At 40.2% G+C, this 12,582-nt stretch overlaps 1 protein-coding gene across 6 annotated transcripts in view; it reads right to left on the reverse strand.

The window, feature by feature from the left end:
• Positions 1 to 12,582, reverse strand: part of LOC139161152 (uncharacterized) — a 31,678-nt gene that overhangs the window by 8,778 nt on the left and 10,318 nt on the right. For all 6 annotated transcript variants that reach the window (XR_011558076.1, XR_011558075.1, XR_011558074.1 and 3 more), the window contains 5 exons: positions 12,530 to 12,575; positions 9,186 to 9,244; positions 9,010 to 9,045; positions 6,227 to 6,279; positions 2,524 to 2,656 (listed from right to left, as the gene is read on the reverse strand). Coding sequence is in view for 3 of the 6 variants with exons in the window: in XM_070739907.1 (XP_070596008.1) it covers positions 2,524 to 2,656; positions 6,227 to 6,279; positions 9,010 to 9,045; positions 9,186 to 9,244; positions 12,530 to 12,575 (327 nt within the window). In the remaining 3 variants the exon portion in view is untranslated. The remainder of the gene's footprint in view (positions 1 to 2,523; positions 2,657 to 6,226; positions 6,280 to 9,009; positions 9,046 to 9,185; positions 9,245 to 12,529; positions 12,576 to 12,582) is intronic.

A 12,582-nucleotide genomic window follows, 5' to 3' on the forward strand; every position in this document is an offset into this window, starting at 1 on the left:
CTCGCTCGCTCGCCGCGCCGCCCCCCAATCTTCGACTCCTCAGCGGCGAGCGAGCGAAGCCAAGCCGGCAGCAATGTCGCCGCCGCTGCAGCCAACGCGCGCTACGATCTTCCGGGCCAGCCAGGCTCAGCGGATCAAGCCCGGCTCCTCTCGGCCCAGCATCCCGGGCCAAGCGGCTGCCTTCCGTGACTGAGCCTGGCTGGCCCGGAAGATCGTAGCGCGCGTTGGCTGCAGCGGCGGCGACATTGCTGCCGGCTTGGCTTCGCTCGCTGCTGCAGCCAACGCGCGCTACGATCTTTCGGGCCAGCCAGGCTCAGTCACGGCAAGCAGCTGCTTGGCCCGGGATGCTGGGCCGAAAGGAGCCGGGCTTGAAGATCGCAGCGCGCGTTGGCTGCGGTGGCGAGGGCTTGCGATGGAGGGTGGAGGAAGCGGCCATGGGAGGGCGAGCTGCCTCAGGGAGGAGGATCGGGCGGGACCAGGTGGGGGCTGGAATTTCTCCGCCAGGGCGAAGGGCGGGCGAGCGGGTGCTGGGGAGGGCTTCTCGCCCTCCCGCCAGCAAGAGGGGGAGCGAACGGCGTGGGCAGGCGAAGGGCGGGCGAGCGGCAGCGAGGAGTTTGCGTGGGCGGTGGGGAAACTCCTTGCTGATGCCAGCAAGAGGGGGAAGACCCAGGGAAGCCGCCCAGCAGCTGATCTCCCGGTTGCCATCTACGCATGCGTGCCCATAGAAAAAAAGGGCACGCATGCGTAGATGGTATTTTGACTTCCGGGTTGAAAAATCGCAAATTACCCTGTTCGCAATGGTCGGGGACGCAATAACCGGGGGATCAGTAGATTATTCAGTAAAATGTTGTAGTGTGGAACGCTTCAGTTCCTAATGCCTTCCATGAAGCTCATCCACATTTCTCAACCTCTCCTTTCCCCACCACTTTTCTTCCTTGGGATCTGTCAGCATTCTGTATATCCTTGTTGGTCTGTTTTAGAGTGTCCTTCCTTGATAATAGTTTTTTGTTTCTAAAGACTTTTGTTTTTAATACTTCTGCAAGTAATGCAGTCCCACCAAATTTATCATTGCCTCCTTATAAAATGGGAAGATGCTGTTTTGCCTGTATCTGAAAGAATTACCGTAAAATTGGCTCTTAGTATAAAGTTTGCAACGAGTTGGGACCACACCTCTTAAGAGAAGCTTCTATATATAAATATTTTACTTTACAGAATTGTACATACCGGTAACTATTTGAGAGTGATATCCACCATATTTTTCAGAGTATAAGACACACCTATTTCCTCACTAAAAGAGGCTGAAAATTTGGATGTGTTATTTTCCAGCCCTAACTATGTGCTAACAACCTTCCCGACTTCCTACTCCCTGTGAAGAAGGTTTTTTCCTGCCCTAAATCTTTGCAGGCTTGTTTTCATACCTACTCTCTCCGAAAAAGGCTTTTTAAACCCTAACACAGTGCTAACTATCTTACTGGCTTGCAGCATTTTTTAAATTCCTACTCCCTCTGAAGCAGTTTTTTCTTGCCATAAGTCTTTGCAGGCTTGTTTTCATTCCTACTCCCTCCGAAAAAGGTTTCTTCAGCCCTAACCAAGGGATAAAATAATGTGCTAAAGCTGACCAGATTAAGGAGGTTAACCAGATGCATACTTGGTAGGTAGATTTTCCCTCTGTTTTCCTCCCCCAAACCTAAGGTGCGTCTTCTACTCTGGTACATCTTATACAGTACTCCGAAAAATCTTCTCTTCCTTTAAAAGGTTCAAGAGATGATATGCTTTTCAGCCACGCTTCATTTGTACTGTTATTCTTTATATTTTGAAATGCTAAAGACCATTATTCCAAAGTGTTCTTTGGCTTTGATAGGTGCCCTCTCTCTCTTTTTCCCTTTTTTTTTTAAACGAACTGTATAAAACAGTCCTGGTCCCTGGTCCACAGTATGCTGTGTCTGAGATAAGAGTTGAAATGAATCGTCTGTTCTGAGGAAGATAGGGTAGACTGAATGGTCATTGCATTGATGCCAAGCATCGCTATTCCAAGTAAGCCACCCATTCTTCTTCCTGATCTCCATGTAACAAACCTTATAAGCTTGTATCTGAATGTTCTATGTTGACTCCCACAGGAGGTCATCTCCTGGAGGGGTAATATGGATGGGGGAAGGGATGGCGAAGTATGCTAATAGTGGGGTACAGTTTTAAATCTTTAGCCCTCAAATTGGATCCTTAAATTACTGGTTTAAAGTAATATCCGAAATGTACATTTCTGAAATCTTAAATAATAATCCTAAGTAGAAATCTCATAAATATTAAAAAGATTTTAAAAACCTGGTACGTTTCCACATCCCTCCCGCCTTAATTTTTTCATCTTGATCTCCGGGTCAAACCCGAGAGTTTTTGTTCAATACAGTTCCCATAGCAACAATGCACAGCCATCTCGTCCACTCCTTTTCAGGACAAAGTAGCAGACAATATACCAACTTTCCCTCCTCCATCTCCATGGCTGAGGATGTTCCTCCCTCCCTCCCATACCTGTCCATTATATGCATTCCTCAGTGAAGAGCCATTGATCTCGTCAATGACATCCCCAACTAGTACCACCTCATCCACCTCTGCCTGGCTCTTTGGAAGCACTTCTATTACGAATATCCGTCCATCTAAATACCTGATATATAAAAGAAGAAGAAAATATAACTATCATCGAAGAATTGAATTGTTAGAAATTCAAACAAAAGAAAGGAATGAGGAAAATAATGAGATTGGGCACAGCACATTAGGAAAATAATACACTGATTAGTCACAATTCAAACAACATAATAGCAATAATGCTTAGATTTATATACTGCTTCACAATGCTTCACAGCCCTTCCTAAGCAGTTTACAGAGTCAGCATATTGCCCCCAATGGTCTGGGTCTTCATTTTACTAACCCCAGAAGGATGGAGGGCTGATTCAAACTTGAGCTGGTGCGATTCGAACTGCCAAACTGGCAGTCAGCAGAATTAGTCTGCAGTACTGCATTCTAATCACAGTGCCACCACGGCCCCTAAGAGACCAAAGAAGTTCCATCCAGAGGCCAATGATGCAGGTGGTCCAGCAACATACGAGGTCTTATCCTTCTTTCAAATCTGGATAGTTTAGTAAACTGAAGCATGTTACAAAATGTTGGTGAGAGGGGAAAATCCAAACCAGAACAAAAATGCTTGGGTATCAACAAACGTTAGTGGACACGTAGCCAAGAAACCAGATCTTGTAGAGGCATTTTTTTGTTTGAATGGTTTAGATCAGGGGACTCCAACTGAAGAAGACTGAGGCAGTCGGTTCTTTTAAATTCTTTACTTGGCTCAGCAGGAGAAAGCTCTTTTTGGAAAGTGACTTCAGCTCAGAACGCGACTGACTGTAACAGTGTCAGAGCGCTCCTTATATACTTTCACTTTCCCGCCTAAACTTAACTGTCATTGTTTCAACCAATCAGAACGCTCAATCCACATTCAACTTATTTACATTGCTTCAATGCATATTTAACACCAACCTTGGCAACTTTAAACCTGGCAGACTTCAACTCCCAGAATTCTTGGAGTTGAAGTCCGCCAAGCTTAAAGTTGCCAAGGTTGAAGACCCCTGGTTTAGATTACACTCTTATCTGTCCTGGCCAGCAAAGCTAGTGCTAAAGCATGATGGAAGTTGCAGATCAGAACCCCTTGAAACTGGTTACATACTGTACTGGAAATTACCTGAAGATGAAGATCTGATGTCATTTTTTTTTTTAAGGAAAAGGAACGGAAGTGGAAAGTTGATACCAGAAGTGTACTGATTTAATTGTGGAGGGCCCAGTTCAAATGACTAGCTCTTTGAGATCAGTTGCCATTTGAGATGCATTAGGTTGAAATATTGCAAAGAAGTTCAGTTGTTAAGATACAAACATGTACTGGGAATAGTTAAAAATATTGAATCGAATCAATCATAGAATCAAAGCTGTCTGAGTTCAATTCTACTGATAAATCCACATAATCACTGAAAAAAATTAATTCTATCTGAACTTTAACTCTTACATCTATTACTATTCTCATTTCCTATTCTCACCGCTTAATAAGAACGACAAGTAATTAAACTCAATGTCTGCTATTGATGCAGACAATCCCTTTCCCACCCCACTTCCTCCTTAGACTTATTAAGTAATATATGGTATAGATAATAAATATGGTCACCTGAATGTAAATCAAGAATGAAACATGAATAGAACTATTGTAATAATATCATTTGCTATATAATAATAATGTATACAGTGATCCCTCTATTATCGCGAGGGTTCCGTTCCCAGAGCCCTCGCGATAATCGATTTTTCGCAATGTAGGGTTGCGGAAGTAAAAACACCATCTGCGCATGCACGCCCTTTTCCCATGGCCGTGCATGCACAGATGGTGGAGTTTGCGTTCCCCGCCGCCCACGCAAAGGGGAAACACCGATTCGGCTCCTCGCTGCTGCTGCACTACCGAGCAGATCAGCTGTTGGGCAGCCGAAGGAACCTTCCCCGGGTCTTCCCCTCTTGCTGGCGGGCGGGCAAGCGGCGGGCATCAGCGAGGAGCCGGGGTTTCCCCTTTGCGTGGGCGGCCGGGAAGACCCAGGTTGGGGGTTTGGGGGGGTGCTGGGAAGCCCCCCATGCCGGCGGTGACCTTTTAAAACAGCCGCGCGGCTTCCCAGCTGAGTCCTGAAGCCAAACGCCAAAGGCGAACTTCCGCGTTTGGCTTCAGGACTCAGCTGGGAAGCCGCGCGGCTGTTTTAAAAGGTTGCCGCCGGCATGGGGGGCTTCTCAGCACCCCCCCAAACCCGGGTTGGGGGTTCGGGGGGGTGCTGGGAAGCCCCCCAGGCCGGCGGCGACCTTTTAAAACAGCCACGCCGCTTCCCAGCTGACTCCCGAAGCCAAACGCGGAAGTGGTTTTTTTTTTAATTAATATTTTTTAAAAAATCACGATATAGCGTTTCATGAAGATTGAGATCGCGAAACTCGAGGGATCACTGTATATTAAGGAATATAATGGACCTCTGTAATCCTCTGTAATCTTTTACCTTCAAACTCATTATACTTGTATCCTCCTCTCCCCTCCTCTCCCCTTTGATTTTGTACTCCCCTCTTCCCCTTCCCTTTTCAATAAATCAATAAATTATATTTTTTTAAAAAATAAAAATAAAAATATTGTATCATTCATTTTGAGCAGAGAAGCAAGACTTTGAAAGTAAATGTTTTACAAGAATAGATTACAATGGATTACAAGAAGAAAATGCTAAATAATATATAGTGGTTTAATAAACTGCTGCTTTTAACAGAAACAGGGTATATATTCTTAATTTACTGATGAATGCAGAGTTTAAAATCTTTGGTCTATATACAAGGAACCCATTAATATAAATTTGATTCTTTGACCATATAATAGACAAGCCAATATGGTAGTACCTGATCCAATTATATCCACTTGAGAAAGTATTTCAGCCTCAGTTGTTGAACATTTACCCAAGTATCTTTTCCTATGTTTCTTTTCAGCAGCTTCTTAACAATGTCCAGTGACATCTCAGAAATTGAGCACAATACATACCGGTAATATACAATGGAACTAAGTTAGCATTATGTGTCAAAATTTAACAGTTGGATTACTTTGGCTTAATGAACCATTATGTTTTGTAAACCATAGTTTATTATTATGTGAACCCAGGTGCTGTGGCTTATTCAATAGGTTAGGTCCCACAGAGTTGGCCTTCTCCGGGTCCCGTCGACTAAACAGTGTTGTTTGGAGGGACCCAGGGGAAGAGCCTTCTCTGTGGCGGCCCCGACCCTCTGGAACCACCTCCCCCCGGAGACCAGAGTTGCCCCCACCCTCCTTGCCTTTTGTAAGCTCCTTAAAATCCACCTCTGTCGTCAGGTATGGGGGAACTGAGATATTTTCTCCCCCTAGGCTTATAAAATTTATGCATGGTATGTCTGTGTGTATGATTGGTTTCTTAAATAAGGTTTTTTTTAAAAAAATTAACTTAAATATTAGATTTGCTCATATTGTTTTATTATTGTTGTTAGCTGCCCCGAGTCTATGGAGAGGGGCGGCAGGCGAACAAACAAACAAACAAAACAAACAAACAAACACTTGGCATGATTTATGAATCCAGCAACTGTTTATTGATTGGATCTTAATGGCTGCTAAAACCAAGGATCAGAAAGCCATGTATGAAAGGGTCAAATATCTTACCTCAGCACCATTCCCAATTCCCGGCAAGGGACAGTTTCATAAGTCAGGCATACCTGTAAATCATGATTTGTCAATAGAACTTCCAGCACATTTGCAGGAATTCTCTTTCATCAAGCTTTCATCTTTGAAAAAAATGGGGCATTTTGCTTCCATTAGGGCTTCTAAATTCAACCACTCTTATGTAGCAAGTTAGGTGGCAAGTCAGTTAGTCAGTCAGTCTGTCTGTCTGTCTGTCTATCTATCTGTCTATCTATCTGTCTGTCATCTATCTATCTATCTATCTATCTATCTATCTATCTATCTATCTATCTATCTATCTATCTATCTATCTATCTATCTGATTTGTACCTGCCCATCTCACCTCAGTGACTTTGGGCATTTTATATGTAACATCATAAAATAATATTAAAATGTGACTAAAAAAGCCCAGTTAAGGTCTGGATGTTAGGAGACAAAGATGAATAACTACGTACTTACTCCGGGCGGTGAGTTTATTCTTTCATAAAGTGACAATGAATAAAGTCTGGGAAGTATAGTGTGCCAGACATGGGTAAACAGAACACAATTATAATCTCCAGTAGAAGAAATGTATGAATTTAAGAAATTAGGTTTATTGTACATTTGATTTTGAGAAACTGCATAATAAAATGATAACCTTCCATTTGAAATGTTCTACATTAAGTTAACAGCTGTTTAGCATGATAACAGTTGTACACTGGTAAGCAAGGCATGCACAAAGATAAACGGAATGCTTAGCAAAAGATCCAACATTGAGGAAATGGTAAGGGCATGTGACATTTCTTTTGCTGCTAACTGTACTTAGGTATAAAATAATGTACTTTTTATGCATAGGATGCCATACCGTTAAGGATATGAATGATATGCAAAAAAAAATCATCAAAATAAAGCTGTATATGCACAAACCATATAGATTCCAAAATTAATTTAATACTAATGTAACTAATGTAATGAAGATAGTTGTATTTTGCAGAACAATTGAGTTAAGAGTTTTAAGTTAAATATAAATGGTGAAGACTACAGTAAATCAATGATTTGTATACCTATCATGTTTACTAAATATGGGGAAGTTATATGCATATTTCTATGAACAGAAGTACTTGAAAGGGACTTTATGAAGGTTCCTGAAGCCTTAAAATCTCCATTTATTTACAAAGGAAAAAACAGAATTATAGATATAAGCTGAAACAAAATCATTAATTATAGGGAAAGTAGAATTCTAAGGCAGATTCAGTTTCAACACCACTTGAATTAAATTGTCCTTGATCTTGAGAGCTAAGAGAGGGAAACAATCATAGCACTTCTACGCATTGCTCCCAGCACCACTAACAATTAGTCATGCTATAGAAGTTGTAAATAAGTCAATTATGCAAATGCAGAAACCTATCTCAATTTAATGCACTAAATCAAGCACAGTTTAGAAACATACTGGCCCAGCCTAAGGCCCAATATGATAGCAGCATGAAACTATTCTGGTGTTATCATAGTATCTTTTCTCTCTACAAAAGAGTAGTAAAAGTATTTCTAACAGATACAACTTAAGATGAATAATTATCAAACTGACAGCCTGTTTTCATGAACCAGTAAAAGTCAGAGCTCTAAACTCTTAGATACAATTGAAATACTGAAAAGACAAATGCTTAAAATTTCAACAAAAACGAAATATGTGGAAACAGTACTGTTTGAACTTGAGGCTCAAATTTCATAGACAAATTTTTTCGAAATTGAACATGAGAAGAGCCATGCTGAATCAGGCTAAAGCCCATCAAGTCCAGCATTCTGTGTCACACAGTGGCCCACCAATTGTCCATGGGGATCATGAGCAGAAAGAGAAGGCAAGACCCTCCCTTTCCCTTCACCCCCAACAAGTGGTACTCAAGAGAATCCTGCCTGCCTCAACCAACATAGAGGCGGCACGTGCACACCGTTTCAATAACCACCAATACACTTGGCATCCATGAATCTGTCTAATCCTGTCTTGAAGCTATCAAGGCTGACAGCTGTCACGACCTGCTCTGGAAGTGAATTCCATAAACCAACGACCCTATGGGTGAAGAAATATTTCCCTTGATTTGTCCTCACTTTCTTACCTATGAGCTTTAGGGAGTGCCCTCTCGTCCTAGTATTGTGTGATAGAGAAATGATTTTTTCTCTATCCACCTTTTCTATCCCATGCATGATTTTATGCACTTCAATCAAGTCACCCCTTAAACGGCGTCTTTCAGGGCTGAAGAGACCAAGGCGTTGCAACCTGGTTTCATAAGGAGGTGGCTCCATTTCCTTGACCATACTTGTTGCTCTTTTTTGCACCTTTTTCAGTTCCATTATATCCTTCTTGAGGTGCGGTAACCAGAACTGTACACAGTACTCCAAGTGTGTTCTCACCATCGATTTGTACAGAGACAATACAACACTTACTGACTTATTTTCGATTCCCTTCCTAATCATGCCAAGCACAGGATTTGCTTTTTGAGATTGGATGCATGATTAGAAAGCACATTAAAAGCTCATTATCAAATTCAAAAATATTCCCCAAAAGCAGATTTCTAAGAGTTCCATGTCCCTGTCATCAGTTTTGTGTAAGATAGCATAAAAAGTAAATTCCAGCCCCAAAGATGAAATGCCACTTTGGTTTTCCTGTCATGAGAATGTTACGGCTCACATAAGACAACAACAGAACATTTGGAGTTATAAATCAGAACAGGAGAACATAATTAATTATATAATAGATAACATCAAAGAAAGAAAAATTAAACATCTCTTACCGGAAGTTGCCAGCTTTCATCCAAGAAACTGGAGTTCTGCAAACAAAAATTCAACAATCTATAATGCCCATAATTACTGATTAAACAGGAAGGCTGAAAAACAGCAAGAATATCAATAAATCCATCATAAGAAAGATTTTTTTAAAAACATGATCCAAAGCTATCAACTACTCTACCTGCAAATCTAAGAAGAAATTCATTTCTGAAACCACCAACATCAAGGAGAAGAAAGGCTCTGAAAAGCAAAAAAAAATAAAAAGTTATTATCCAATCACTAACCAGTACTGTAGTAATTTATTAGAATAGAATAGAAATGTTTTTGGGGCACAACAAATGAACATTTTGTTGCAATGAGATTTAGACTTCCCAAGATAATATTCAAGAAAATGTTAAACACGGGCAGGATTATAAACTAGCAAAATTTATTTTAATCTCAGGTCAGAAGGCAAGCACATTAAAACCTAAAGCGAGGAGGAGGAACTGTATATTTATATCCATAATTTCTTTCTTTCTTTCTTTCTTTCTTTCTTTCTTTCTTTCTTTCTTTCTTTCTTTATTTTGTCCAATACATAATACACATTGAAGTGAAAGATATGTAATAATATAAGTAAAGAAAAGAATAGAAGATAAGATATAAAAGTATAGGTGAACATATTTGAAAGGAAGAAAAGATAAATGAGATAAGGGGAGACAATTGGACAGGGGACGGAAGGATAAGAGCTGAAAGGCGTAAACTATAGTTAAGCCATGGGATGAGATAAGGAAAGGAAAGAAAGCTACATTTAATTTTTATCAGCATCATTCACTATTCCACACTCTATATTTCTATTCTTATTTCTACTACAGTCATACATCATTTCATACATTAACACTGAAGTTCATAATTCTGGCCCCTTTCTTTCTAAGTCATGATTTCTGCTCTTCCTTTCATTTCAGTCCTTCAAATAACAGATTTTAACAGATTTAACAGAGTTGGAAGGGACCTTGCAGGTCATCTATTCTAGTCCAACCCCTGCCCAAGCAGGAGACTCTAATCTGCCTGTACCTAGGATCAAACTCACAACTTTCTGATTGTGTGGCAACAGCTCCACCTCTAGGGCACAGCAGCCCTATCAAATATTTTAATATTTTAAATAGTCCAATTAATTCATTCTGCCTGTATTTTATTTATGAAATTTGTAGCAAGAGCACTTAGATTTATGTACTGCTTCATGGTTTTTTACAACCCTCTCTAAGCAGTTTAAAGAATCGCCATATTGCTCCCCAAAATCTGGGTTCTCGTTTTACTTTACTCAGAAGGATGGAAGGCCAACTCAATCTGGAGTCAGTCAGAATCGGACTCCTGGCAGTGAACAGTGAATTGGCCTCAGTGCTGCATTCTAACCACTGCACCACCATGGCTCCTATTATCTTGCTATCAGGAGCAACTCTGAACGGCTATATTACCAAGTCACCTTGACATACTTTTTATTGGTGCTGATCACTTTATTTTTGTATTCTCTGTCACAATATTTTAGGACCCATTCATTCTTGACCAAGAGTTTTACCACAGAGTTCTTAAGTTACCTCTCTTTATTTCTGTTTGTCCTAACATACCCAACTTTCACTTCCATATAAAAATCAGTCAGAAATATATTCTAATAAACATTTTTGGTTTTTTCATCATTTGTTTCTCACAGTAAAACTCATACAGTCCTCCATATTTCAGCCAGAATTTATATATCGTAACTTTTGTCCATTTACTTTATCAATCTTTATTGTACATTTTGCCAGGTGTACAAATTCCTCTGCTTGTTCTTGTTTTTTTCCCTCATTTCTTCTTCTTTTTTCTCATTTCTTAACTGTTAAATACAATTTCTTGGCCTTTAATATATTCAGATCCATTCAGTTTGTGGAGTCACTCAATTTTACCTAACATTCACTTCAAATCTTTTGGAAGACCAACTAACAACACAGCATTGTTTTCGTATAAAAATATAGGAACATTCAGGTTCTCAACAAACTTGCAATATTGCCACAAGCACTTAAAAAACATATTCCATGAACACATTTAAAAAACCCAATCACACATCTTTGCCTTATTCATTGTTTAGAATTGAGCCATTTGCTAAGCATTACATTTATTCTCCTCTATATTTTATTTCCATGGTGTACAGCTATTTTATCACATTCACCAACCATCAACTTCATATATGTGCAGAACATTTTATAATTCAAGGTTATTCACTATAATATATGATTTTTCGAAATTAACAAATTTATACTAAACTTATTTTCTCATGTCCATTTCTCAGTATGCTATTCTTCAGATATACTGGACTTCATTCTCTCAATCATTACCTTGGGGTAACATAGGAGGCCTATAAATTTTAAACATAATAAAATAAACCAGCACATCTAGGGGTTTTATGCCGAGTTTGAAGCCTCTAATCACTTCATTAAATTCTTATTTTACTCTTCCTCCACAGATCTTTTAGTGAAATAGCAACTCTGAGTGTCTCACAAGATGACTGGAATGTATAGACAAGTGCTTCATAAAATGCCTTGAAAATAGCTGATGTGCAACCCCAAAATTATCTGAATCCCTATATAAAACTTTGATGAAGACAATATGGATTTGCACCTTTCTACATCTGTACAGGGAAGGTTTCTTCACAGCAAGAGATGAATGTAAACTACTATTGGGAGCAAAATGTGTTTCCTTAATTTAGCAATAGGGACTAGAATATCCCAAAGTTATTAGGGAATGATGCCATGCAATTAAATTGTACACGACACTGCTGGTGTTCTGGACATCCGGAGAGCACTGGATTGTGGAAAGCCGTATCAGCATTTTTTTGCCTTGTCTAAGAAAGATTCTAAATTAGAGAGATCAGCATAAAATTCTAAAAGAATTTTAGGATATCCAAAGGAGCAAAAAAGAATCAAACAGCAGCTAAAAGAAAGCAACACTAGAAAGAAAGGGGCTACTTGTATGCCGCCCCGAGTCTACAGAGAGGGGCGGCATACAAATCCAATAAATTATTATTATTATTATTATTATTATTATTATTATTAATTATTATTAATTACTCCAGAGCTGTGTTGCTCCCGGTCTGGTAGGCGACTATGTATCGATAGAAGCCACCAGATTGCACAATTTGCGCGTGACCGCTCCGGTGCCAGTCCTTCGGGTGCCGCCATCTTTTTAACTTAATTTTTGATATTTTTTGCTCTTTGCGCATGCGCAGAAGCAAAAACTCTTGAGACACGTGTGAGACTTTAGCAATTTTTTTGCTTCCGTACATGTGCGTGTGGGTGTGCATGCGTGTGACGACACACGCATGCGCAGAAGCCACAAACAGAGCCAGTTCGGGGGCATGGCCAACTGGCGATTGCTCACGGTTTGGCGAGAGGGGGGAAATTCCCACTACCGGTTCTATAGAACTGGTCGGAACCAGGAGCAACCCACCTCTGAGTACAACGATATATGCAAGGAGGCATCTTGAGAGAGAAGCATAATGATAGAACAGAAACTTACCTGAAAATTCTTCATTGTTCAGGATGGATGTTATTGGATCATAACACTGGAAT

The sequence above is a fragment of the Erythrolamprus reginae genome, chromosome 2, assembly GCF_031021105.1.
Source record: "Erythrolamprus reginae isolate rEryReg1 chromosome 2, rEryReg1.hap1, whole genome shotgun sequence".
Taxonomy (NCBI): Eukaryota; Metazoa; Chordata; class Lepidosauria; order Squamata; family Dipsadidae; genus Erythrolamprus; species Erythrolamprus reginae.